This window comes from Microchirus variegatus (assembly GCF_963457635.1).
Source record: "Microchirus variegatus genome assembly, chromosome: 4".
Lineage (NCBI taxonomy): Eukaryota > Metazoa > Chordata > Actinopteri > Pleuronectiformes > Soleidae > Microchirus > Microchirus variegatus.
This window is the reverse complement of record NC_139805.1, coordinates 35,207,069-35,232,645: the sequence shown is the minus strand read 5'-3', so window position 1 is coordinate 35,232,645 and position 25,577 is coordinate 35,207,069. Positions and strand designations below refer to the sequence as shown.

The 25,577-nt window shown below is 40.7% G+C and overlaps 1 protein-coding gene across 1 annotated transcript in view; it reads right to left on the bottom strand.

The window, feature by feature from the left end:
* Nucleotides 1–1,710: 1,710 nt before the first annotated feature.
* The window catches only part of eps15l1a (epidermal growth factor receptor pathway substrate 15-like 1a), a gene marked incomplete at both ends in the record, with an annotated part of 37,427 nt that continues 13,560 nt past the window's right edge, over nt 1,711–25,577 (bottom strand). Inside the window, 8 exon segments of the mRNA XM_083888530.1 lie at nt 1,711–1,857; nt 7,366–7,586; nt 18,999–19,092; nt 19,815–19,963; nt 22,608–22,680; nt 22,880–23,019; nt 24,989–25,039; nt 25,213–25,318. Of these exon segments, the coding sequence (XP_083744656.1) occupies nt 1,711–1,857; nt 7,366–7,586; nt 18,999–19,092; nt 19,815–19,963; nt 22,608–22,680; nt 22,880–23,019; nt 24,989–25,039; nt 25,213–25,318 (981 nt within the window).

The window sequence follows — 25,577 nt, the reverse complement described above, 5'->3', positions numbered from 1 at the left end:
CTTCACAGTTTTTATGCATTTTCAGATTTCTTCCCGTAACGTCGCAAAGACGACAGAATATTTGAAATTAAACAAATATCTCGCTAATAGCTAGCTTCGCAGGGTTTGATATAGATCGGTAGATACTTGAGGCTGCGATATCGGTATCAGTATCAGTATCGGAATAGCTAATATCGAGCCAACCCTAAATTTAGACAATTTAGAACCGCCCATTCCCTGTTGTGTGCTCTGAGCACATGGCAAATCAAGAACTGTGAGAGCGTGTGACACTTACACACAAACAAAATACAGCCATACATGAATTAAACGGAAGAAAAAAAAAACATCGGTTTTCTGACTGAAAAGTGACACAACTTCAAAATGTCGCGACCGCCGCTTTCAAGTAAAGGGACAAACTCACGTAAAAACATGGAGGCGAGTGGTTCCAGTCCGTTCGTACAGCACTTTGATTCACAGATTATTCAGTTTCCAGCTTAACGAGACTATAGCTCCTCTTAAAACCCCCCCGTCTGTCTGTACAGTCAAAAACCACTAATGTGGAGTTTTAATTAGTGCTGGGCTAACACTTTAACACGTTAACGGCGTTAGCGCACGATACGCGTTTCCACGACGACTGACAGGAAAAAGACACGCGTGACGTCATGTTTACGTGTCGAGACACTGGAGTCCAGGCCCCGTTTACCGGTTAGCTCCGTTAGCTCCTCTAGCGCCGTTAGCGCTAGCACCATTTTAGCAATCGGGAGTCACGTAAACATGACGTCGCGCGCGCCTTTTTCCGGTCAGTCGTCATGGAAACGCCCCGTGCGTTAACGTTGACACCGTTAACGCCCCCCAGCACTAGTTTTAATAATGTTCTTTTAAAACAAAAACATGTGAAATATCATTAATGCGAATGAAGCGTTTAAATGGAGCAGCTAAAGAAAATAAAAACGTTAAAATTTCCACGCACTCTCTAAAAAGAAAATGAGGTCAAACATAGCAACAAAAAAAAGAAAGAAAAATAGTTCCCTCGTGTTGCCGTAGATGAATCTGGACGCGTGGTGACGTCACAGCGGTGGGGTCAAGCTTTTAGCTCCGTGTGTTTACATATATACTGTATACTGTATATATATATGTATATATACTGGACAGAAGCTGGGATCTCCACACACTCCGATCAGGTTGTTTTCTCTCCTCATTGTGGTTGAAAACTGGGTAACCAGATGAGCCAGATGAGAAGATTAATATCACTTTCATTTTTTTAAACCTGAAACAGGGGAGGAAACAGGGAGACGGAGGCAGAGAGGAAGTGAGAAGAACCTCTGCTTAATAATAGCGCTCTCACTTCTCAAGTGTTTCCTGAGGGACAAACACGGAGGACGCACGACGCAAAAAGAAAATCATCCTGAGGAGTGAAAATCCAAATCCAGGCTCCTGTTTCCTTATATTCTCGTAATGTGATCCGACATCAGTAGATCCACTCGTGGACGTGATGATGATGATGATGACGTGGTCAGGAATGGTCCGAGTGTGAACACAGTGCGTCGTCTGGTTGCCTCTTCAGTTTTCTTCACGTCAGCAGGAGGTTTTTTTTTTTTTTTGCAGCTTCTTCTTCTTCTTGTTTTGTTATTTTTGTTCCTTCTGCTCCTCATACGTTGAGTCATTAAGTGTTGGGCAGGTGGGGGGGGGAGGGAGGAGGTCGGATGCACATGTTTTTCGGTTGGCGGCAGGTCACGCGTTGGACATCTCGGCCTTGCTCAGAGCGATGGCTAGCTCCAGGTCCTCCTGCTCCTGCTGCCGCAGCCTCTTCAGCCGCTCGCGTTCGGCTCGTTCACTCTCCCTCTTTGCCCACTCCAGCTGCTGAGCCTCGTTCCCGAACTACAGACACAGGGAGAGAGAGAGAGAGAAGACACGCACATGGAATCTGCAAAACTGACCACAACGTCCTTCTTTTACCAACTAGTGCTGGGCACGTGACGCGGTTCCATGACGACTGACCGGAAAGAAGACAGCTGTGACGTCATGTTTACGTGCCGCGGCAGCGGAGTCCAGGCACAGTTTACTAGTTAGCTCCGATAGCTCCGATAGCTGCTTTAGCGCTGTTAGCGCACCTACAGTGGAACTGGAGCGGTCTGTATATTAAAGGAAAAGAGCAGCGCTAACAAATAACCAGCGTACCTGGGTACTGCGTACGTGTGCCTCTGTTTTTAAACTTTAGCGTTACTTTAGAGCATTTGTTCTCAAAGTGCGGCCCGGGGGCCAATGGCGACCCGCAGAAACATTTCTGGCAGCCCGCAATGAATTACAGTTGATAGTTTTAATCCAGGAGGTACTAAAGCTTGTTAAATGTTTATTGGACATTACTGGATACAGGCCAATAAGTGTAAACAAAAATACTGGGTATTTACCTGGTTTCTATATGGTGAATTTTAGTGTATTATTGGGTTATAAGCTGGTAATAAGTAGGTAGCGAGTAAATATATGGTAACAGAAATGTGTTACTTGGTATTAACCTGTAATTAGAAGGTAAGAACAATGGCCAAAATACTGGGTAATTACCCAGTAAATTATAAAGCGTTATTCTATTAATGCTTAAATTACATTATATAAACGCTAAACTGTAGAACTGAAATCTGGTCATTAAAATTATTACAAATGGGATTTCTTTCTGGTTTTCTTTCTTTGGCGGCCCTCGGTCCAATGTTGGGTTCCTAGATTGGCCCTCAGGTATCAAAACTTTGAGAACCCCTGCTTTAGAGACTCGTTTTAACAATCGGGAGTCACGCAGACATGACGTCACGCGCGTCTTTTTCCGGTAAAGTCGTCGTGGAAGCGCGGAATCTGGGGAAGTGAGGAATTCCAGCATGCGATTACACTCCAGTGACAATTTTAACTTATTTTTCCCAGTCCTTTTTCAGCAACAACACATGATGTAGGATCTACAGACACATGCTTCTCCATATTCTGTATTAATGCACAATAAAAGTTGTGTTTTAATCTCTTACCTTGGCTTTTTCAGGTCCTGTCAGAGAGTTGGGATTACAGAACAGAGAGATTATCAGACGGGAGTGGATCTAGTTCACAGGACATCACACACACACACACACACACACACACACACACACACACACACACACACACACACACACACACACACACACACACACACACACACACACACACACACACACACACACACACACACACACACACACACACACACACACACACACACACACACACACACGCAGAGACAACTATCCAGAGTTTCACCCTCTCCATCGTCTTCAGCTACTCGTCAATTACTTTAATAACAAACCAGTTAGTAAATATAATTATTACATTACATTATTAGAGGTTGAACAATGTGGGTGTTTCTGATGTTTGATGCTGATTTTAAAAAAAAAAATCAGTGCAGCTTAATCGCTTAATGATAACAAATAATACAAAAAAATATGGTTAAAGGTGCCATATGTAAGAATGTGGCCAAAAACGGTTACTACATTCAAATTCAAAATACCAAGGTCTTTTAGGTTTTGTTCTCTGACCTAACTGGCAACCCGTGGTTGCTCGGCAGCTGAGACTCTACTGACTGCAATGATTGGTAGACGGCGGTAGGTGGCGCCACATGACGCCAAAGCGTGATTTCAATACATAAACATGATTTGCAGTCTGCAAAATATTTTTTTAATGCGAATATTTTGTCTGTACTGTTGTTGTTGGTGAGTTCAGTTTGTTATATGAACATTATTCCTGAGTCTCTGTGACATATTAGGAGGATTTTATGGCCAGTTGCTTTAGATTTCATAGATTACATAATGCACCTTTAACTGTTATTGTACAACACTAACACTAAAGTTTTAGTGACTTTCTGAAGTTTCCGAGAACAGGAATGTCTAATAATTATTATTTACTTATTTTTAATATAAAATCAGCAAAATCGGTCTCCCTCTACTTTACAATGCTAAGAAATGAGTGCGTGAGGCTGAAGCAGAAGTCAATCAGAGCCTCAGGTGAGACGATGGACAGGTGAAACTGAACTGTCGCTCAAGTGTGAGCGAATGTTGGATTTAACTCCACTGTGGTGGGAGTGAGAAAAGCCTAAAAAAGTGTGCACTTAAAGGGATAAAAACAAAGGGAAGGATGTGAGTGAGAAAAAGAAAAACTACAGCGGAAAACATGCGTTAAAAGAGTCATGCACACAAACAGAGAGCCACTTAATGCAGGTTAGACAGATTCAGGAGCTGAGAGTTGAGAAGTGATACTGCTGTGTCTTTGTGTTGGGAGCTGAAAATCTATTTATCCCGCACTGTGAGGATCATACGCTGCTGACTTTTTTACTCTGCACCTCTTTCAGAAACTGCAAAAAAACCAAAAAAAAAACCAAACCCTCGATATTCTTCCTGTCAACACAAAAACACCGACCACAGAAAGGGCGGACACCTTTTCCTGCATCACAGTCGCACTGCAGCTCAGCAGCCAAACGCAGCTTCAACACTTACATGTTATATTTATTAATATATAATACGTTGCTAATGGTGTGGAAATATCACGTTCATTTCACTACAGAAAATTAAAATTAAAAGTCAGAATTTGAGGGTTATCTCAATATAGCGGCATGTCGTCGGCGTAACATGAAAACCTGCAGCACCAGCTCTGTTTCGACAGCGTAAACAAACATGAAAATGTGGTTTGAAAATGGGAAACGGGTGATTTCAGAGCAGCTTCTGTGGTTTCTGGTCCGTTTCATCTCGATCAATCACCAAGCGCAGGTTTCACTTACTCCCATACAAACCCCATAAAATCATACTCTTTATGTTGGGAGTACAAATGAAACTCTCTCAGCTCGACTGAATCAACGCGTAAGCAGCCAAAACTCTGATTACCTACAGCATCTTTTTCTTTTTCCCGTAAACACTACATCGTCTTCATATAAACTCCAAAGGCTGCAGTGCATGTACCAGACCTGTATGTGGTGCTGTATCGCTGCTGAATAAATGCACACACTAATAAATAAAGATGACGTAAAAAGGTGACGGCAAATAACGCAACTGCTCTGGGACCTGAGAGATACTTTAGGTTTTTTGAAGAGTGGTTGTACAAGGAAAGCTCATTGTCACTGAAAACACATCGACTGCTTAAAACGACGCACATCTACAGCCTTCTCTCACTGTACGACTGTGTCTGAGCTGTATATGGTGGTGGTATTAAAAGGATGTGTGCAACAGCTGCTGAGTGTTAGCGACAAACACGGAGGGCAGAAATACAGCAGAGAAATGAGAGCAGAGGCCGGTTTAGCTGATCCTTCACATCATGTGCTGCTGCCGTCAAATCAAATTATCACTAGTCGTCACTAGTTGGAAGATTTTGGGCTAGTTAAAAGAGTTTCTGACCATGTTATAAAACATCTGTCCTGTACAGATCAAGTGAAGCGAGGCCCCAAAAGTGAGGACACAAAACCAATCCAATATCAAAACATGATTTGCCAACTACGACACATGCGATTTGGGAGATTTGTGGCTGTCCAAAAACCAGACTGTGATGTTTTTTAAGCTGCTACTGCACCCTGCAGACTGTGTGTGTGTGTGTGAGGAGTCAGGTTCATGCTGGCATCAGGTCAGTGAAGGTGCTGGGATCAAACAGTTTCAGGTGGTGGAAATTATATTTTTGTGTCGTTTCTCATCCTGGTTAATCAACGATATCCTCGGTAGATATTGGCAAACACGCCACGATCCCCCGATGTGACTAATGACTAAGGGTGAACTCCAATTCCTTGCTTAACCCTCAGTCTCAAAAATGCGAGCTCCCTCTAGTCCAAGTGCTGTCCCGATTCTCTGAAAAATTAAGTTGAAGGCCATGTTTAAGGGCTGTATCGCTCTCAATATTGAGATTTTCCGAGACCACCCGTGGGAGCAAGGGCTACCCAGAATGCATTGCGTGTTTTCACATAACAAAGATGGCGCCGAAAGCAGCGAAGCGAGTACGCTACAAATTAAGTATTTTACTATTTACTATTTTTATACTTAGTTTAGGCCCATATTATGGATTACTGACGTCAGTGTTGCGTAACATTTATTTTACGATCTTTTGTCAATAGCCGGCCGGTGCGGACAAGCGATGGTTTGCTATGGTTTACTTTTCAATAAGCCGTGGTGTGTGGTAACTGTCAGCTGAATATGTCCGTGGTTGTGGTATTTGTATGAGTATCATCTTATAACTAACTGACAACCTAATAACTTGACTGACAAACGGATCGTAATAAATAATCCTGACGTAAATGTCTTCTTCTTCTTCTTCTTTTTTGGAGTTGACAGACTGGATGCAACTTTGGCGTTATTCTGCCCCCTACAGTCTGAAGAAGTATCTGCATGTAAGGGGTGTCCCATTTCTAAGTTACAAAATAACCCTCAACACTTGGTTTTAAGGGCCAGTTAAGATTAAGAGTTGAGCTTGAGGGTTAAGATAGGAATTGGAATTGGCCCAGACAGTACAATGAATAATACAATGACTGCGACCAAAGTGTGAAAATATGGGGTTAATTTCGCTACAGGAAAGATTAGAAGACGGAGTCAGAATGTGGGCGTTATCCCAATATATATGCACGTCGTCGGCGTAACATGAAAACCTACAGCACCAGCTCTCTCGGCTTGGCTTCACATTCGCTCATTTCTACTCTCTTACTCAAACAGGAGATGTATCTCAGGTGTATCCTGAATGTGAGCAGAACAGTCAGACTCTGACTGACAGTTGTCAAACTTATTCTTGCCGTGTTAGATTGAGTAAACTACGTCCAAAGCTTATCAGCGTTATCCACCCAAGTTTGATCGCAATCCCAGACCTGCATATGGTTCAAGTAACTGTTTTTGTGTTAAATTAAGTATTAAGTAATCACCAAATTAAAAGAGAAACAACACCGTGTTATCACATGAGCTATTAATCCAAAAAATGTCTGACTCGCAACAGCCTCATCTGTCCAATGATGAGGTTCACGGGCTTCAAAGTTCAGCACCGACTTTGACGTTGTTTGGATAAGAAATGCAAGAGAACAGGTTCTGGTTCTGCACTAGTTTGTCGCCCAAAGCAGAAAAGTCTCTAAAACTTCCTCTAAAGAGAAGAAGAATTATTACTAGCACCACTATCTATTTATGTCCAGGTGCCGATTGAAACTTTGCACTGACCAATGAAGAACCAGCACCAGTTCAGTATCCATTCTCAATACTCTTCCCTACTGTTTTAGTTCAAGATTCAACTTGAAAAATGACTTTAGACCCGAGATACGAGTTCTGCTCCACCCTTCAAATGTGACTCTGGATAAAAAAATGCAGTGACTGTGTTGGTGGTGTCTGTGCACAGCCGAGTTAAACAGTATCACCCGTCTCAACTTACAGAACTGAAGTCTGCAAAACCCGCAGTAGAGTCGGCGGGGTCTTTACTTGATGATGACGACGACGACGACGGTGGGGCAAAGGGGTCTTTGCCGCTGAACGGGTCGCCCATGCCCTTTTTACTCTGGAACGGGTCCACGGCCTCGCCGCCAAACGGCTGGAAGGGGTCACACGGTTTGGAGGGGTCGGCGGTGGTGGACATGCTCACTGGTGTGCTCTTACCTGGGGATGTAAAAGAAAAGTACTTTAACACTTCATCACAATCATTTGACAAGTGACTGAAACATGGTTTTCTCACAGGGATCGAAGGAAATTCAATGGCTCGCTAGCCTTTCTGTGTGTATTCTCGGTGTGTTTAAATGGTCATCGACAAGTGGTTTGGTTTATTTATATCATGGGTCTCAAACTCAAATGCCCCGGGAGCCACTTGTTGAGTGTCTTGTTTGGTCAATAAGGGGCTGGTGAAGTCAAAAGGAGGCCAAGTTTTTGAGAAAAAGACATGGAAATAATAATATTTATGATGATTAAAAGAGATTGATTTAATATGGAACGAAAAAAAGTTGACAATATAAATGTATTTATGACATTAGAGCTGCAACTAACGATTATTTTCTCGATTAATCGATGAATCGCTTGGTCCATAAAATGTCAGGAAATGTTAAAAAACGTTGATCAGTGTTTGTCAAAGCTGAAAATGTTCTCAGAAGTCTTGTTTTGTCCACAAACCAAAATGATTCAGTTTGAATGATTTCCTTGTTTTGAGGAGCAAAGAAACCAAGAAAATATTCACATTTAAGAAATCTGGTTTTACTGATGAAAAAAGCTTCAAACGGATTAATCGATTATCAAAATAGTTGGCGATTAATTTAGTAATCGATTAATAATCGATTCATTGATTAATCGTTTCAGCTCTATATGACATATTAAACATAGTAACATGACATAGTAATAAAAAACATACAGAAATAACTCATCTAGAGCTGCAACTATTGATTATTTTCATAATCGATTACTCTATCGATTATTTTCTCCATTAATCGATGAATCGCTTGGTCCGGAAAATGTCGGAAAATGTTAAAAAACGCTGATCAGTGTTTGTCAAACCTGGAAATGACTATGTTCTTTAATGTCTATTTAAGAAGCTAAAACAATCAGAAATCTTGTTTCAATCATGAAAAATCTATTAATAATCAATCAATCGATTAAATGTTTCTGCTATAAACTCATTATAAGTCAATATTAATTGGTGGGCCACATGCAATTGATTTGGGGGCCGCAAGTTTGAGACCCCTGATTTCAATGGTCAAAAACAAGGCATTTGAAAGTGCTTTAAAATAGAGCTGAAACAAGGTTTGAAGCTATTTTAACGATTAAAACAAGATTTATGGTCGTTTTAGCTTCTTAAAGGTGAATATTTTCTTTGAATATTTGCTCCACATAACAAAGAAATCATTAAAACTGAATCATTTTGGTTTGTGGACAAGACAAAGACATTCGAGGACATCGTCATTTCCAGGTTTGACAAACACTGATCAACGTTTTTTAACATTTCATCAAACGATTCATCGAGAAAATAATCGATAAATCAGTCAGACAGTCGTCCAACAGGTTTAAGTATGCTTACTTCTCATTACTGTAACTCCTAGACCCTGATGTGAAGGATAAAGTGGTAGAAAACGGATAAATGGATACTGGAAAGCAGAGAAAAAGAGTTTTGCGCTCATATATTTGTCATTACGGTAGAACTTTCAGGACTAGTTTCATGTCAGCTTCTCAGTACCGTAATTCCTAAACGGTTGAATAACTGCCAGATATGGAAAGTAGTAAGTTATCTTTGGAAAAATTGGCAGAGGGACTCACTCATTGAACTAATTAATAACTAGTTAAGGACGATGAAACACAAATAATAACAACTTTGACGGTTGAAAGACATGAAAAGTGGCTTTGCTTGGGCATTTCTTTAAAGGGTTCGAGGGGGAAAAAGTCTGTGTGAAGCAAATAAGAACACATGATGACAGGTTTGAGGTTTCACATACTGCGTCTATCTCTAGAGGAGGATGTAAACAGACTACGAGGAGCTCAGAGAACAACATGAATCATCAGTGCGGCTCCCACGAGAGAGACTCTCACCTCCCTGACCTTAGTGAGCGTTATACATGTTAATAACACAGGATCTGATCTGATCTAAAGCGACTGAATCCTCTGGTTCTCACGGTCCTCCCTGCCCACACACTGCCGTCACCTCAGCGGCACCATCCAGCTTCTGAAAGCCGCAACGGAGTTTCACCTCCAAAAAAAAAAAAAAACAGAACATAATCCATACCACGATGCCTTCCCACGAAGAAACGCACAAAACACACAGCTGGTCAGAGAGAGAATCGAAAAAAAAACCCAGCAAAAAAACAGCCAAACCAAGAGCGATACTCTCAGATCTGAGAAGCCACAGAGAAGCCTGAGACTCAACCGTTTCCTGGTAAATCTCTCGGTTGGGTTTGTGCCCACAGTAGCGACTGTTGGTTCACCTGCTCACCAACTACACAAACCCATCATTTAACCACATGCATTCACAAGATTCATCAATACTGCACCTTTTATGGAGTTTATTCATAATTCATTACATGGTTATGGGGTGAAAATTGAGCTGTAAATATGAAAGAGAACAAGAAAATCTTTAGAATAGATGTTTCAAGTTTCATCTATTATCTGACACTTTAAAAGTGTCTCTTATTTTCTTTATAGTATAATTCTGGCTGTTCAAGTAGCAGAAATTGAACATAATTATATTAAATTAACTCTTAAAGAGTCTAAATTGCCCGATTGTGACATTTTATAACCCCAGAATACTTGCTACATGCTACAACTTACAGTAGCCCACAAAGGTCAAACCAGTCATCTTTTGAGTAGTGCTGGGCACGCCAACGGCGTTAACGGCGTCAATGTTAGAGCACGTCAACGCATGGCGCGTTTCCATGACGACTGAGCGGAAACCATTTATTGGTGAAGTTTTATGTTGCAGCTAAATATCCTTCTCTTCCAGGTGTGTTGGTATCAAAACTAAAAAAAAATAGTGCTGGGCACGTTAACGTTAAAGGTGCATTATGTAATAAATCTAAATCAACTGTCAATCCTAATATGTCACAGAGACTCAGGAATAATGTTCATATAACAAACTGAACTCACCAACAACAACAGTACTGCCAAAATATTTGCATTAAAAAAAATCTTTTGCACACTGCAAATCATGTTTATGTTTTGAAATCATGTTTTGGCATGTGGCGCCACCTACCGCCGTCTACCAATCATTACAGTCAGTAGAGTCTCAGCTGCCGAGAAACCACGGGTTGCCAGTTATGTCAGAAAACGAAACCTAAAGACCTCTGTATTTTGAATTTGAATATAGTAAAGTAAAGTGTTTTTGGCCACATTCTTACATATGGCACCTTTAACAGCGTGAATGTTAGCGCATGTTAACGCATGGCGTGTTTCCATGACGACTGACCGGAAAAAGACGCGCGTGACGTCATGTTTACGTGCCGCGGCACCGGAGTCCAGGCACCGTTTACCAGTTAGCTCCGTTAGCTCCTTTAGCGCCGATAGCGCACCTACAGTGGAACTGGAGCGGTCTGTTAATTAAAGGAAAAGAGCAGCGCTACAAATAACTAGCGTAACTGTGTAACTGCTTATGTGTTCCTCTGTTTTTAAAGTTTAGCGTTACTTTACGGCCTCATTTTAACAACCGGGAGTCACGTAAACATGACGTCACACGCGCATTTTTCCGGTCAGTCGTCATGGAAACGCGCCATGCGTTAACGTGCGCTAACATTCACGCGATTAACGTTAATGTGCCCAGCACTACTTTTGAGTTTTGATGCCAACTGAAGGCTCCACGGCGTCTCCAACACACTTGGAAGAGAAGGATATTCAGCTGCAACATGAAACTTCACCAATAAATGTTGATTAATTACATACTGTACCTTTAAAAAGTCCTAAACAAATATATTAATATATATTAAAAAGGGTAATTAATGAACCTGACCAACTCAAATTGTGATGTCGAGCTTGACGAGCAGATCACATCTATCAGAAGCGGTGGAAACTGCGGCACAAACACGTCAGTAATCCAAGACGCTGCAGTTACGGGTATTAACGGGGGGAGACGGCGCCGGCGCTGGCAGAGGATCGTGGGAACGTTAAGAGCACATCGCGTTCGCTTTGCGAAGGTGTCAAACCACAGGGCCAGGTCAAAACTGTTGTCATACGACGCTCAGCGTCCTACTACCCAAGATAACCCGGGCCGATCAGCTGTTCACACTGTGCGAAACTTGCATGCCTGGCAATCAGTTATTTTCCTCTTTCCGAGCACAGCACGGCGCGCACACACACACACACACACACACACACACATGCACTCATTCACACTCGAGAAACCACAATCAGGAGCTCCACCCTGCTTTTTTTAAAAATAATTATCTATTTTAATATCTAAAACAGGACGGCACAACGCAGCGTCGTACTGAAAAGAAACACAACGCAGTTTCAGAGATGTGTTTCTCTGCAGACACTGCAGCATGACCTTCTCTGCTCTGACTGACACACACACACACACACACACACACAAAGGGAAGAGAGAGGAAGCATGTAAGGGTGTGTCTGCAAACAACAAGCCAAGCTAACCACAGATCATAGCTCTTTGAACATCACCATCTTGTGTGTGTGTGTGTGTGTGTGTGTGTGTGTGTGTGTGTGTGTGTGTGTGCCCACACACAAACATGAGGGCAGCAGATTGTGAACGTTAACTTAAAAATGCTTTTATTTTCATAACTGATTAATCTTTCGACTATCGTTCCATAATCGTCCATGTCAGAAAATATATATTCCATAGATATATCTAATATAGAAGATATATTATATTTTATTCCCAAAACCTATATAAGGAGTCATGACAATTTAAGAAGATATTAAAAAAAACAAGGTGTGTTTCGAAATATGGTTTGATATGAGTAAGCACGACTCCTCCTGTAACGGTATATATGTACGTAAGAAGAAGAGAAAGAAGACTCCTGCTGCAGTTACCTCTAATAGAGACAGGGGGAGACAGAGAGCAGGACTAAGCGCCGCGTAAATGCGAACAAAAACAGAGACTAGGGCAGCGACACGTACGCAACTTATTTCTTATTAAAAGGTGCCATATGTAAGAATGTGGCCAAAAACGGTTCCTACATTCAAATTCAAAATACCGAGGTCTTTTAGGTTTCGTTTTTCTGACGTAACTAGCAACCCTGTGGTTGCTCGACAGCTGAGACTCTACTGATTGGTAGACGGCGGTAGGTGGCGCCACATGACGCCAAAACATGATTTCAAAACATAAACAGGATTTGCAGTCTGCAAAATATATTTTTTAATGCAAATATTTTGTCTGCACTGTTGTTGTTGGTGAGTTTAGTTTGTTATGTGAACATTATTCTTGAGTCTCTGTGACATATTAGGAGGATTTTACGGCCAGTTGCTATAGATTTATTACATAATGCACCTTTAACTTCTTATTTCACCGATGCGACGTGTCAAAAGCGCGATTGATTGTGTGTCCGATTGCTTTTCTGGCTTCTGCTGCCAGTTTTGACAGTTGCTCACACCCTTTCACACCAAAAAAACGTGAGATAACGTGCAAAGTCGCAAGAGATGCCAGGATAAGGGAAAACATGTTTTTTTGCGCACTCATTTTTATGTTACTTTACTTTGCTAAATCTCTATACTGGGACTGATGTGCTGTAATAAAGTGAAAATGCAGGTGCTATTAAAAAGTATCAAGATACTGTAATAAGTCTTTCCTGGTTGGCTCGGGTCAGGCACTAAACTGTGTTACTTTTAATGGCGTCCTCCGAGTATTTGAGGAGACGGAGAGAGCCGAGCAGCTGCTTCAGCTTCACGCACCGCAGAAAAACCCATGAAACCGCTCTGCGTCCGTCGGCCGTGACGCGGGGTTTGTAACGGACCTGGAAACAGAGCCCGACGCAGTCAATAAAAACTGCACAGAGTTTCCTGAACGACATGTGTGCAAATTACCTTTAATACTCGCATCTATATGATGATGAAATAAAGACCGGCCGAGTGTGCAAGTGGGCAATTATTTTTCACTACTAAAGCTACGTTTTTCTACAAAAATACGGCACTGTTGAGTTCAAGGTATGGGGTTCCAGTATCTCATGTGATACCAAGCTGTGGGAACCCTGTTGACATCAAATTCAAGGACTTTCCCGGACCAGTTTCATCAAAATCAAGGCCCAAATGTGCCGACACAGTTTAAGACGAGAGGGCAACTGGTAAGAGTCACTTTGCCCATGGTGTTGACGTGTAATGAAACTCTGTGTTTTGTATTTGTTGCCTCTTTAGGACATTTTGTCTGGCATAAACACTGACCCAGTGGTCCTCATGGAGACCAAAACCTGGTCTTAGGGCCAAGATTCGTATCGGGGTTAAGTTAAGGCAGGTTTAAGCAGGGTTCCCACACTTTGGTTGATCTCAAATTCAAGGACCACATGTGCTGTCACAGCTAGTAAGAGCTTAGCTGAATTCCAATTCCTTGCTTAACCCTCAATCTCAAAAAAGCGCTCCCTCTAGTGCAAGTGCTGTCCCGATTCTCAGAAAAATTAAGTTGAGGGCGAAAGTTTAAGGGCTGTATCGCCCTCAATATTAAGATTTTCCGAGACCACCCTTGGGAGCAAGGGCTACCCAGAATGCATTGCGTGTTTTCACATAACAAAGATGGCGCCGAAAGCAGCGTAACGAGTACGCTACAAATTAAGTATTTTCTTTGTTAATAGCGATATAAAAATGATGAAAACCATTGTATTATCTTAGTTTAGGCCCATATTATGGATTACTGACGTCATTGTTGCGTAACATTTATTATTATTTTACGACAACCTAATAACTTGACTGTCAAACGGATCGTAATAAATAATCCTCTTCTTCATCTTTTTTGGAGTTGACAGAGATTGTATTTGGTGAGTTAGAGATCATGGAATTTTCATTTTCTCTCTCTTGCTTAACTTTACTCGCTCATTGCATGGAATCTCACGTCAATGGTAGGGGAGAGACAGTGGACACAACAATGCTAGTAATTATGACTCCACGTTTGTCCTGCGTAGGCCTAGTCTACGTACATCAACAGTAGGTGTTACAAACAAGGGATAAATACAAGGGTTTTGCATGAGTGTTCGATCATTTGCTTAATTATAAAAAGTCAATCAGTTCCTGGGACTATTTGTAATATATTAAAAAGACGTTAAGCTAATGTCTTATCAGCGATTGCATCTCTAATCACCAGGGGGCAGCGGCAGTAAGCATTTACTAAGTAGACTCTGCACGTGTTTGCAGAAGCGATGAAATTTATGAGGTTTCTTGAATGCATTTTGAAACCAAACACATTGTAGAACCCACAGAAATTATAAAATATTGACCAGGGTCTTTGAATGCATCTCGTTAGCTGCTCCCGTTCACTCAACAAGCTGGGAACCCTGACTTTCACTAGCTCAGTCAAAATGTGCAGTATTTACAAAATATTTTTTTGCTAGAAATGCCCTTAACTAGTTATATTTCTGTTTGGACATAAAGTCTTGATCTCCGCTGACCTTAAAGAGGCGTCTTTCCTCAGATAAATGTACGAAAAGCTGTTTTTTCTTGCGTGTGAGCCACAGTAACTGAATTCTTCAGCACATGTCTAAACCTACTTAATAACAACATCATATTAGTGTGGTTTTGTTTTAGTTTGAGATGGTTCTAATTGATGTTGCAGGTTCAGTGCACAGCACTACTTGCCACAGCTGTTTTAAATGTGTTTGACCTTGCAATGGCAGTGGCTTTCATCTTCCCTGTACCCACAACACCGCTCTTTCCTGTTGACGGATCAGAGCATAGCTTGAAACTATACTTTCTACAAAGGAGGAGGGGGGGGGGAAGATGTTATCTGATTGCACACATAAGAAAAATGAGTTCAACACTATTTATGAATCCAAAAACTTCACATAGAAGTTGGTGCATCTTATCGCCCCAAAGGGAAATTTGCTGTGGATTCTACAGTGTCTGTAGAAGCAACTTTAGAGTCACCATAGTAAAAATACAACAATAAAACAACAATATAAACTTCTGGACATGGCCAAAAACACAAACTTTCTGGGCTAAAAGATGGAATGAATGCAATCAGTGTAAAATCTTACTAATGGCTTAAGAAGAACTGGTATAAAACTGAAATTGGACACTAAATCCATTGGTGTGAGAGTGGATGGTTTGTCTCCGCCTATCGCCCTATGTCAGCTGAGATCCTTGTGATCCTCATGTGGAGGATAAAGCGATGGATGGATGGATGGTATAAAACCGAGTCCCCAAGGCTCAATCGCTGGATGATCTTTTGGCAGCCATCCCAGGCATTATTAATCGCCTTGTGCACGTCTTTTGATTGAAAGACAAAACACAACAGTGTAAACACACAATAGAAATCAGCCACATCCTCACAACCGCCACCGTAGTAACAACATATTAAGTCGAGAGGAAGTTGTGTTCAAATATTCTAAGAATACTGAGCTAAGAGCCAAAACGAAAAACCAAAGTCACGAGCGGCGTTTCCCACAGAATGAATTTAATCTGTGGCGGTGGTGATAGCAGTGATGCATTAGCATGTGGTTTACTGTCAGCGTGTGCAGTGACAGGTAGCCACACTGGACGATGAAAGACAAGAGAGAAGTGTATAACAGGCCACTTGTGGGTAAATACAGTACAGCTGTGCTAAGAGGTCTGGCTTCCTGCCTGGAAAATAAAAAAAAAGAACTTTATGAACAACAAGCGACCGCTGCACTGATATCTCTGCACAAAACGTGAGGTCTGAGACGCAAGAGCGGAGCATCACGCTTTCCATTTTGGCGGCCATGTTGACGGAAATGACGTGAGCAGAGCGACAAAGGTGAGTGAACTCGAGGTAAATATTTTTTTTTTTACCGTTTCATGTATTTAAAAATAAGCGTGAAACAAATTCATTGAGAACGGCTCCTAATATTGATCACCATGCACATTTTCTAAATTAATTGCTAACCAGGTAACACATTTTTGTTACCATATATTTACTGGGTAAATAGCTAGTAACTAGGGGACTGTAGCTACCTGCTTATATATCCCAATAATACACTAAAATTTACTATATAGTTAACAGGTAAATACCCAAAATATTGATAATAGTTTCATTGTAATTACCTTCTTATTACCAGCACTAATTACCTAATAACACACGATAATTTACTATATAGTTACCAGGGAAATGCCCAGAAATTTTGGCCATAGTTTCATCCTATTACTTTTTTATTACCATCGGTAATTACCTAGTAACACTTGTGTTAACATGAATTTACCAGGTAAATAATTTGGTACTTCCTGTTTCAAAGTAAAAGCACTCTAGAGCTTCTGTTCAGGCTTTTATTGTGAAATATTTGCCGAGCTCATACTACATTCATCGGTTGGGCTCATTTTTCAATTCCTTTAATTAACACTGACCATTTATTACTTAATAATTGGCCGAATACTTCTTATTTATGTACTTTTACGTTGGACGACAAAGGTTAGTCAATAAATGTTTAAGTTAACTCTTTGACAACGAAGTGATTTTAGATTTCCTCTGGAATAGAACATTTTTAAATAGTATACAAAGAAATGTGCTCGTTAAACCAGGTGTTATAAAATCAAACCCGATAAAAACCAGCGTGCACCGCAAGCGCAGAGTCTTTGGGCCTTGGCGGTAAATGCTGATCGTATCAGTTTCCTTTGCAGACAAAAGCCAGATGTTGGTCGGTCGTTGGATGTTGGTGTGTTTTCCATGAGTGGAAAAAATAAGACTTTCAAAGATCTTTTACACTATTATTATTATTATGAGAGGTGCAAAAGTTGTTTTTGTCCATTTTTAAACTGTGAGAAGAGGACAGGCCGCCCAGTATTCAGATTTCTTAAATGAAAACAAAAAATTAATGTCAGTGAGTGAAGCTGTAATAGGTTGATATGGGACCGTGTGCCAGGACGCCTCTATACAGTGCCTTTTAGTGCTTTTATTTCACCTTTTTTACCTCCATGTTTATTTATATAAACACATGTGACCATTGACTAATTCTAAAACAATATCGTTTGAAAAGCTCTATCACTATTAGTCAAACTTGCGATATAGTGGTTATGATGAAGATGGGTATGATGGTAATGTGGTAACCACACACTGAAGCAAACCAATTATGAAACCTGGCTTTGTATAACAGAAAGCTTCCTGTTTTTTTAAAAAGACGAACCTGTGCTGCGACGCTCTCACTGTCGCTTTGATGCAAAACAAAACTGTGATATTGGGGAAATATTTATGTGCTACGTGAGAGCATGAAAGTTTTCCATTCCTATATTGGCACAGCACAACATTTCAGTTACAACCATCATGTTGTGTTGTGTTCCACATTTAAAGCTGTAAAATATACTAAATATTGGATATTAATTTGAACACTTGATGTTGGATGTGTGTAGGGCTGCAGCTATCGAATATTTTTGTCATCGAGCATTCGACCAATTGTTTTTCGATTGCATCGAGGAAGCAAAACGCAATTATTTTTTTTTTTATAAAACAAAAATTTTCAAAATAAATACATAAAAATGCGATTACTCGATTAATCGAGGAATAATCGGTAGAATGCACGATTACAAAAATATTTGATAACTGAAGCCCTACTAAGCTACTTTAAATCAGCTAACATCAATGTTTACGTTAGCGTGTGCCGGCGGCGTTAGCAACTTGACGCTATCGGGTCAGACGCTGAATCATTGAGGACGTGCTGCTGTAGTACGCCAGCTGTAGTTTTTGCTAACTTCTTGTTTAAAGGTGAAGTAAGTAGTTTATAGTGCCATCTAGAGGAGAGGCTGAAATTTACAACAAAGAACTGCTCCTCTGCTCACCCCCTCCCTTCCCTGAGCGCTACAGTATCCTCAGCCGGCCAAATGTCGTCCTCGTCGTCTTTCTCCGTGTCAGCAGATGAGGTTCGTGAGGCGAGGGAGAGGGTGAGCTACCGCGGCCGTAGCAGACAAAGCGGAGAGAGTGGAGGCGGGGCTTCCGCTACAAGTAAAGCCACGCTTGATTTGTTCTCTCGCGTTTGTCCTTACAGGCTCCGGTAGAAACATGGCGTCTCGCTGCTAACAGTGGCTATGCAACCGCGGCCCGCGACCATGTTATTTTAGATGACTTTTTAAAACACTACGAAAATGAAACAAAAACTATTATACAGCGACTAGACAAAGCAGGAGCACATAATATGTATAAAAGAGTGGATTTTGGGTCATATAAACCCATAAATACTACACAGTGTCCCTTTAAGGACATTTTCTGCCTTTTACGGACTGTTTCACTCTCCGTCTCCGCCATCGTGCTAGCTGAAATCCGGATGTGCGGTGTGCGTCTGCTAAAGCGGTCGCAACAGGCCGCATAACGCGCGAGATAGGAATTAAAAGAATACTCGAGGCAGAGTTCTTGCCTTTTTTGTAATCGAGTTACTCGAGTAATCGTTGCAGCCCTCGATATGTGTTTGACATTCTTATTATATGTCCAGGTTTTTGCGTCATGCCACTCACCACTGGGAGGTTTGGGTCTCGGGGGAACACTTTTCTTGGGCGGCAGAGCCGGCGTGTCGCCCTTCCTGCTAAACGGGTCGTCCACAAACACTGACTGGCAGGAAAGAGAGAGAGAAGACATGGTTTTACATACGCTGTAATCTTAGTGGCAGTGATGTGATAAAGCAGTGAAAAAGAAACTGTGGTTAAATGATTAAATCTGGTGAGGATGGTACTGGGAAGCAGTTCAATTCATGGGTTTAAACATCATATAAATCCTTTCCAGATACTGTGATGACTGCAGTCTGCAGTCACAATACATTTAAATTATGAGAAGGAAAATCATAATTTGAGAGGGTTGTTGATATTTGAACATTATAAAGTGAGAAAAAATGGTTAAGATTACAGATGTGTTTCAGATTAGGCCACATAATCAATCACTGAAAGCCAATTTTCTTAATTTAACTTAACTTCAGAAACCAGTTATTGAAAAACACTAAGGGTCCAACCTACATATACAATATTTTCAATAAAAACAATGTATAAACTCACAATAAATGTTTGAAAAACAATGTAAATATAAAGCTATCCAGTTTCTGAGAATAACATTTTTTAATTTAATCAACCTCTAATCTTATGGTGATAAATTACTTCCATTTCAAGTGATATTAATCCAGGCCTTTTCATGATTTATTCCTTATTATAGAAATAAAATGGAAAAATTCTTTGTCAGAGGCTCTCTGGTACCTTCTGGTAATCTGGAACCTTCTGGTAGTCTGGAACCTTCTGGTAATCTGGAACCTTCTGGTAGTCTGGAACCTTCTGGTAATCCGGCACCTTCTGGTAATCTGGCATCCAGCTGGCTCTGCCTTCAAACGGGTCTCTGGGCTTCGACATGTGGCTGAAGTCGGCGAACCCGCCCGAGCTGCTGTTGCTGCTGCTGCTGAACGAACTGCTGCCGAACGGGTCCAGCGTGCCAAATAATTCTGAAAAGGACACAGTGACAAAGTCGTGACTAAAAAAAAAAGAAAAAAAGAAAGTACATTTATTGCAAGTAGGAATTTTTATTTTCACTGATTAATCATGCTGCACCAGGCAGGCAGCAGCTCATCAGAAGAAAAAAGTATCTCGGAATGACTCGACATTTTCCATCATAAAACGTGGCATCACTCAGAACAAGGATCCGTTGAAAATATTTGCAAACCTCTTAAGGAATAATTTTAATGAATTTTTGAAATTCAGGAAATTATCCATTTGCCCTGATGCACTTTGACAGTGAGCTGACTTTCTTCTCGAAAACAAAAAGTATCTCGGAATGACTTGAAATTTACCATCATAATAGTCGGCATCGCTCTGATCAAGGATCTGTTGAAAATATTTGCAAACCTCATAAGGAATAATTTTAATGATTTTTTGAAATTCAGGAAATTATCGATTTGCCCTGATGCACTTTGGCAGTGAGCTGACTTTCTTCAAAAAAACAAAAAGTATCTCGGAATGACTTGAAATTTACCATCATAATAGTCAGCATCGCTCTGAACAAGGATCCGTTGACAATATTTGCAAAGCTTGTAAGGAATAATTTTAATGAATTTTTGAAATTCAGGAAATTATCCATTTGCCCTGATGCACTTTGACAGTGAGCTGACTCTCAAAAACAAAAAGTATCTCGGAATGGCTTCAAATTCACTATCATAATAGTCGGCATCGCTCTGATCAAGGATCTGTTGAAAATATTTGAAAACCTCTTAAGGAAAAAATGTAATGCATTTTTGAAATTCAGGAAATGATCCATTTGCACTGATGCACTTTGACAGTGAGCTGACTTTCTTCTCAAAAACAAAAAGTATCTCGGAATGACTTGAAATTTACCATCCTAATAGTCAGTATTACTCTGAACAAGGACCCGTTGAAAATATTTGCAAAGCTCGTAAGGAATAATTTTAATGAATTTTTGAAATTCAGGAAATTATCCATTTGCCCTGATGCACTTTGACAGTGAGCTGACTCTCAAAAACAAAAAGTATCTCGGAATGGCTTCAAATTCACTATCATAATAGTCGGCATCGCTCTAATCAAGGATCTGTTGAAAATATTTGAAAACCTCTTAAGGAAAAAATTTAATGAATTTTTGAAATTCAGGAAATGATCCATTTGCACTGATGCACTTTGACAGTGAGCTGACTTTCTTCTCAAAAACAAAAAGTATCTCGGAATGACTTGAAATTTACCATCCTAATAGTCAGTATTACTCTGAACAAGGACCCGTTGAAAATATTTGCAAAGCTCGTAAGGAATAATTTTAATGATTTTTTGAAATTCAGGAAATTCTTCTCAGGACTTTCTTCTCAAAAACACGAGGCCCATTTGCTTTGTGCCTAATGAGGTTGTGTGTGCGTGCAACTGTGTTTATGCGCAACATCTTTTTTTTCCCCACATTCATGAACGCAGCACTAGCTGTCCAACTATTAACTATCACGACAGGAACGACACGCAGCGTTAGGGTCGATGGAAACGAAACAGAAGCCAAACAATACAGTGTTAGTGTCAGCAGTTGCCAGTCCATAGTTTTTGAACGGTCTACGAGTTAGGGTAATGAGATGTACTGATGCCAAATCCTGTCTGCGACAACACGATGGTAACAGAAGGGTTTAATGTGTAAAAATATAAAAAAACGTGACCCAAAACCGCAATACAAACCGAACCATGGGCTTATTGAACCGAGCTGGAGAACGTTTTAGCCAAATAAAACAGCAAATGTAAATCCAGCGGTGTTTTCATATGAGACCATGCTTCCGTTCTCGTTGACTTGCACACATGAAACCTTCATTTATCTAATCTCTGGGGGATTCAGGAGACTGAAAACCTTTTCTTTTTTCTTTTCTCTCCATCTGAAACGACCGCAAACACTTGATGGAAAGCCTTTAAAACGACTGTTCAGGTTTAACAACGTGTGCCTTTATGAGACGCAGAGACTTTGGGCTCTCGCTGAAGACACGGCTGAAGACAAGCGGGGGACACCAGGAAAAAATGTCTGCGATTACTTAACTGTGTATTAATACGCGGTCTCACTGGACGTTTAAAAGAAACATCTGGCTGTACAAGTTTGGCCTAAAAACACAGAGAAAAGTGCAGATTGTGTAGTTTTATCCTACATTCTGTGTATTTTTTATGTATATTTTATTATTTTTATTTATTTGTATCCGTGCCCTAACTTATATGCACTGCTGCTTGTCTTGGCTAAGACTTTTATCCTTGGTTAAATTAAGGTTAAATGACTAAAATAAAAATATTTGCCAATTTATCTCACATTTTCCGCCTGGAAATTAAGAATGCGAGTGTTTTTAACTCCGGGGGTTTTATGGGAACTGTTGGTCTGTTGGTTTGTCGTCACAAAATAACAGGTTTAAAGTTAGTTTAGAGGCAGCGGTGGATGAAAATCCTCTGTAATGTCATGAATTCAAGTTGGGCAACGTAAAAAGCGATAGAAACTTGAGTTAAACATCCATCAGAATGAGTGTTTTATAGGATATACTGGCTAATAAAGACCACACAGAAGGACAAATTCTAGTTTTAACACTATTACGACGTTCTCATTAAATAGAAAATAGAAAATAAATCAAATCGTACCTGCTCCTCTGGGTTTTGGGTTACTTGAAGAGAACGGATCGCCGCTCGCAAAGTGACTTGTGGCGGCTTGTTGCTGGAAAACAGTCAGAGGAAAAATTCACAAGAGTCACAAACTTTTTTATTTGGCTTCATATCATTAAGGTTTGTGAGTTTTTACGCAAATTAATATGTTTTTTTTTTCCTTCTGTGCAAGGGAATAATCCACACAGAAAGCCAGGAACGAGTATACGTTCACAGGAAGACACAACTCTACGTCTTTAAAGAAGAAGTACCTTGTTGTTGGGTAACGTGGCACTTTTGTTGAAAGGGTCTGCCGTGGAGAAAGGGTCCACCTTTGTGGTCTTCTTGAAGAAGTCTTCGGACGAAGCTTTGAACGGGTCCGTCTCTTTGAAGGGGTCTCCGCCGAAAGGATCTGCAGCAGAAACGACGGACGACGTCAGCTTTTCCAACACAACGGAAGCAGTTTTCCGTTTTTGTTTGGAAGGTTCAATCGATCGAGATCTTTTAAACCATCAGTCTCAGACTTAAATGACCTGCGGGGGCCAGTGAGCGTCCAATCGGGTCAATTAGGGGACGGTCAAATAGATGAAAATGCCAAATGTTAGGGTTGAGGTGCGATAGTAACTTGAATTTATATCACAATTATTGTAAGATCCCTGTGATGCTGTCGTGTTTGTGTGTTTCACATTCTCTTATCTCATTTTAACAAGGAAAATTGGACAATAAAGTTCTGTTCTACTCTATCGATTGGCGGGCCGCATGAGTTTGATATATATATATATTAGTGTTGGTCGCGTTAACGCCATTAACGGCGGTTAACAGCGTCAATGTTAACGCACATTAAGGCACGACGCGTTTCCATGCCGACTGACCGGAAAAAGACGCACGTGACGTCATGTTTACGTGACTCCAGATCCAGAAAAACAGAGGCACACATACACAGTACACAGGTACGCTGGTTATTTGTTAGCGCTGCTCTTTTCTTTTAATAAACAGACCGCTCCAGTTCCACTGTAGGCGCGCTAACGTTGCTAAAGGAGCTAACTGGTAAACGGTGCCTGCACTCCGGTGTCGCATGTGCGTCTTTTTCCGGTCAGTCGTCATGGAAACGTGTCATGTGTTGACGTGCGTTAACCTAGTTCCCAGCACTAATACCTATCTCGATACATATATGTATATATACATATACACATATACACATATATGTATATATACATATACCATGTCCTGTATCCTTTGCACAGATCTCGCAACACCATTATCAACACCAAAACAACCGAACATCGCTGTAGCAGACCAGGCTGTGCTCACAGCGCCCTCTTCTGGACAACTATTTAAAATGTCTGCTGGCATTTCGAGACTGGATAATTGGATAAAAAGTTATGAGTTAGGTCTGTACTGTTGTGTTGCACTGTGTGGTAATATTAAATAAAAAGTAATTGTTTATATAGTCTTATAAATGATGCACCAGGTTAAAGAGATCCCAAATTCTATGAAATTTGCAACATAAGCATTGAGCGAATGTGGCATCGGAGAGTGAAATCTCTCTCAAACGAATCATTCTTGAATCAAATAAGATGTTATGTTGTTATATATTTGGGGGTGAGCAGAGGGAAAACGAGGCCTGAGAAAGATCGCTGTGTGTTTGTGCATCTGGGCGCGACGTACGCCGCCGTGCTATCGCTAATCTCCATCTTATGAGCAGAGAAGTGAAACTCCACAATATCACAGAAGAGGGAAGTGTTACACAAGGCACGGTTGAACTCACTGACTGATGTTTTCACAAGTGACAGAGACGAGAGACAAGGGACGAGTCTACTGTGTCAGTGTTTGGACAATATCTACCTGGGGAACGTTTTCTTCATCAAAAAACCCTAAAAACACATTATTATTGTTATTACGTTATTCATACACATTTTCAATGTGAGCTAATGTTACTCAGGTACTGATTTGAACCATATTTTACCAAAAAGTACGCAAATACAGGTTGACATTTTGGATTTAAATGATATTTTGGTGTTACATATTTGGTTTTCCTCAACCTTTGTGCAGATAAATGAGTAGGGCAGGTCACAGATACCTGATAAAGATCGAGAAAACTGGTATAAACTGACAAATCCCGATGAGGAAATCCCTGTCTTACCCCAAGCTCACTGTTATTGTTGTTGTTGGGATGCAAAAGTTCGTTTTTCGTGTTTCTGAGCGATAGGACTGCAACTCATGATTATTCTCATACTTCCAATGAACTGTTTGGTCCATAAAACTGTTTTCCCAAACCTTGAAATAGGTTTAAACAATTTCTTTGTCATATAAAATAAAGAAATCGGAAAATAAACACATTTAAGAAGGTGAAAAAACAGATGAATCAATGGAGAAAATACCTGCAGGTGCTGGTGGCTGCTTCGCAAAAGGATCGTTTTGGAAAGGGTCACCTACAGGAGAGGAAGCAAGGAGGAAGAGGAAGACATAGTGAGAGCAAATCAAGCTAAAAAATTATATAATCAGCCTGGAATAAAAGGAAAACTTGCGATAAACAGCAACAGTCGTCTGAAAGAGAGAGAATATGAGAAGAAAGGAGGCTGAGGGAAATAATGGTGATAATAACCTTTGAATGGGTCTGAGATGAAGGGGTCTTCAGAGTGGAAGGGGTCAGGAGGAAGCTCCTGAGGCTGATTGTTGAACACTGATGGCTTCACTTTGAACGGATCCTCCTGAGATGAGAAGAGGAAAATCAGACAGACGGCGATTAATGGATATGTTTAAACATCTTAAAACCCTCAAAAAGCCCTGTAAAGTTGTGAGGATCAGACAAAATGTCCTCACTTTCTATGGTTTAAAGTACAACACTAGCACACGACCGCTAACGATGCTATTCAATCGCTCTTTCCACGAAGTAAAGCTTCAAACAAAGAGACCACAGCACATAGATGGAGGGAAATAATAAGTTAAGGTTTAAACTGAAGAGACTGT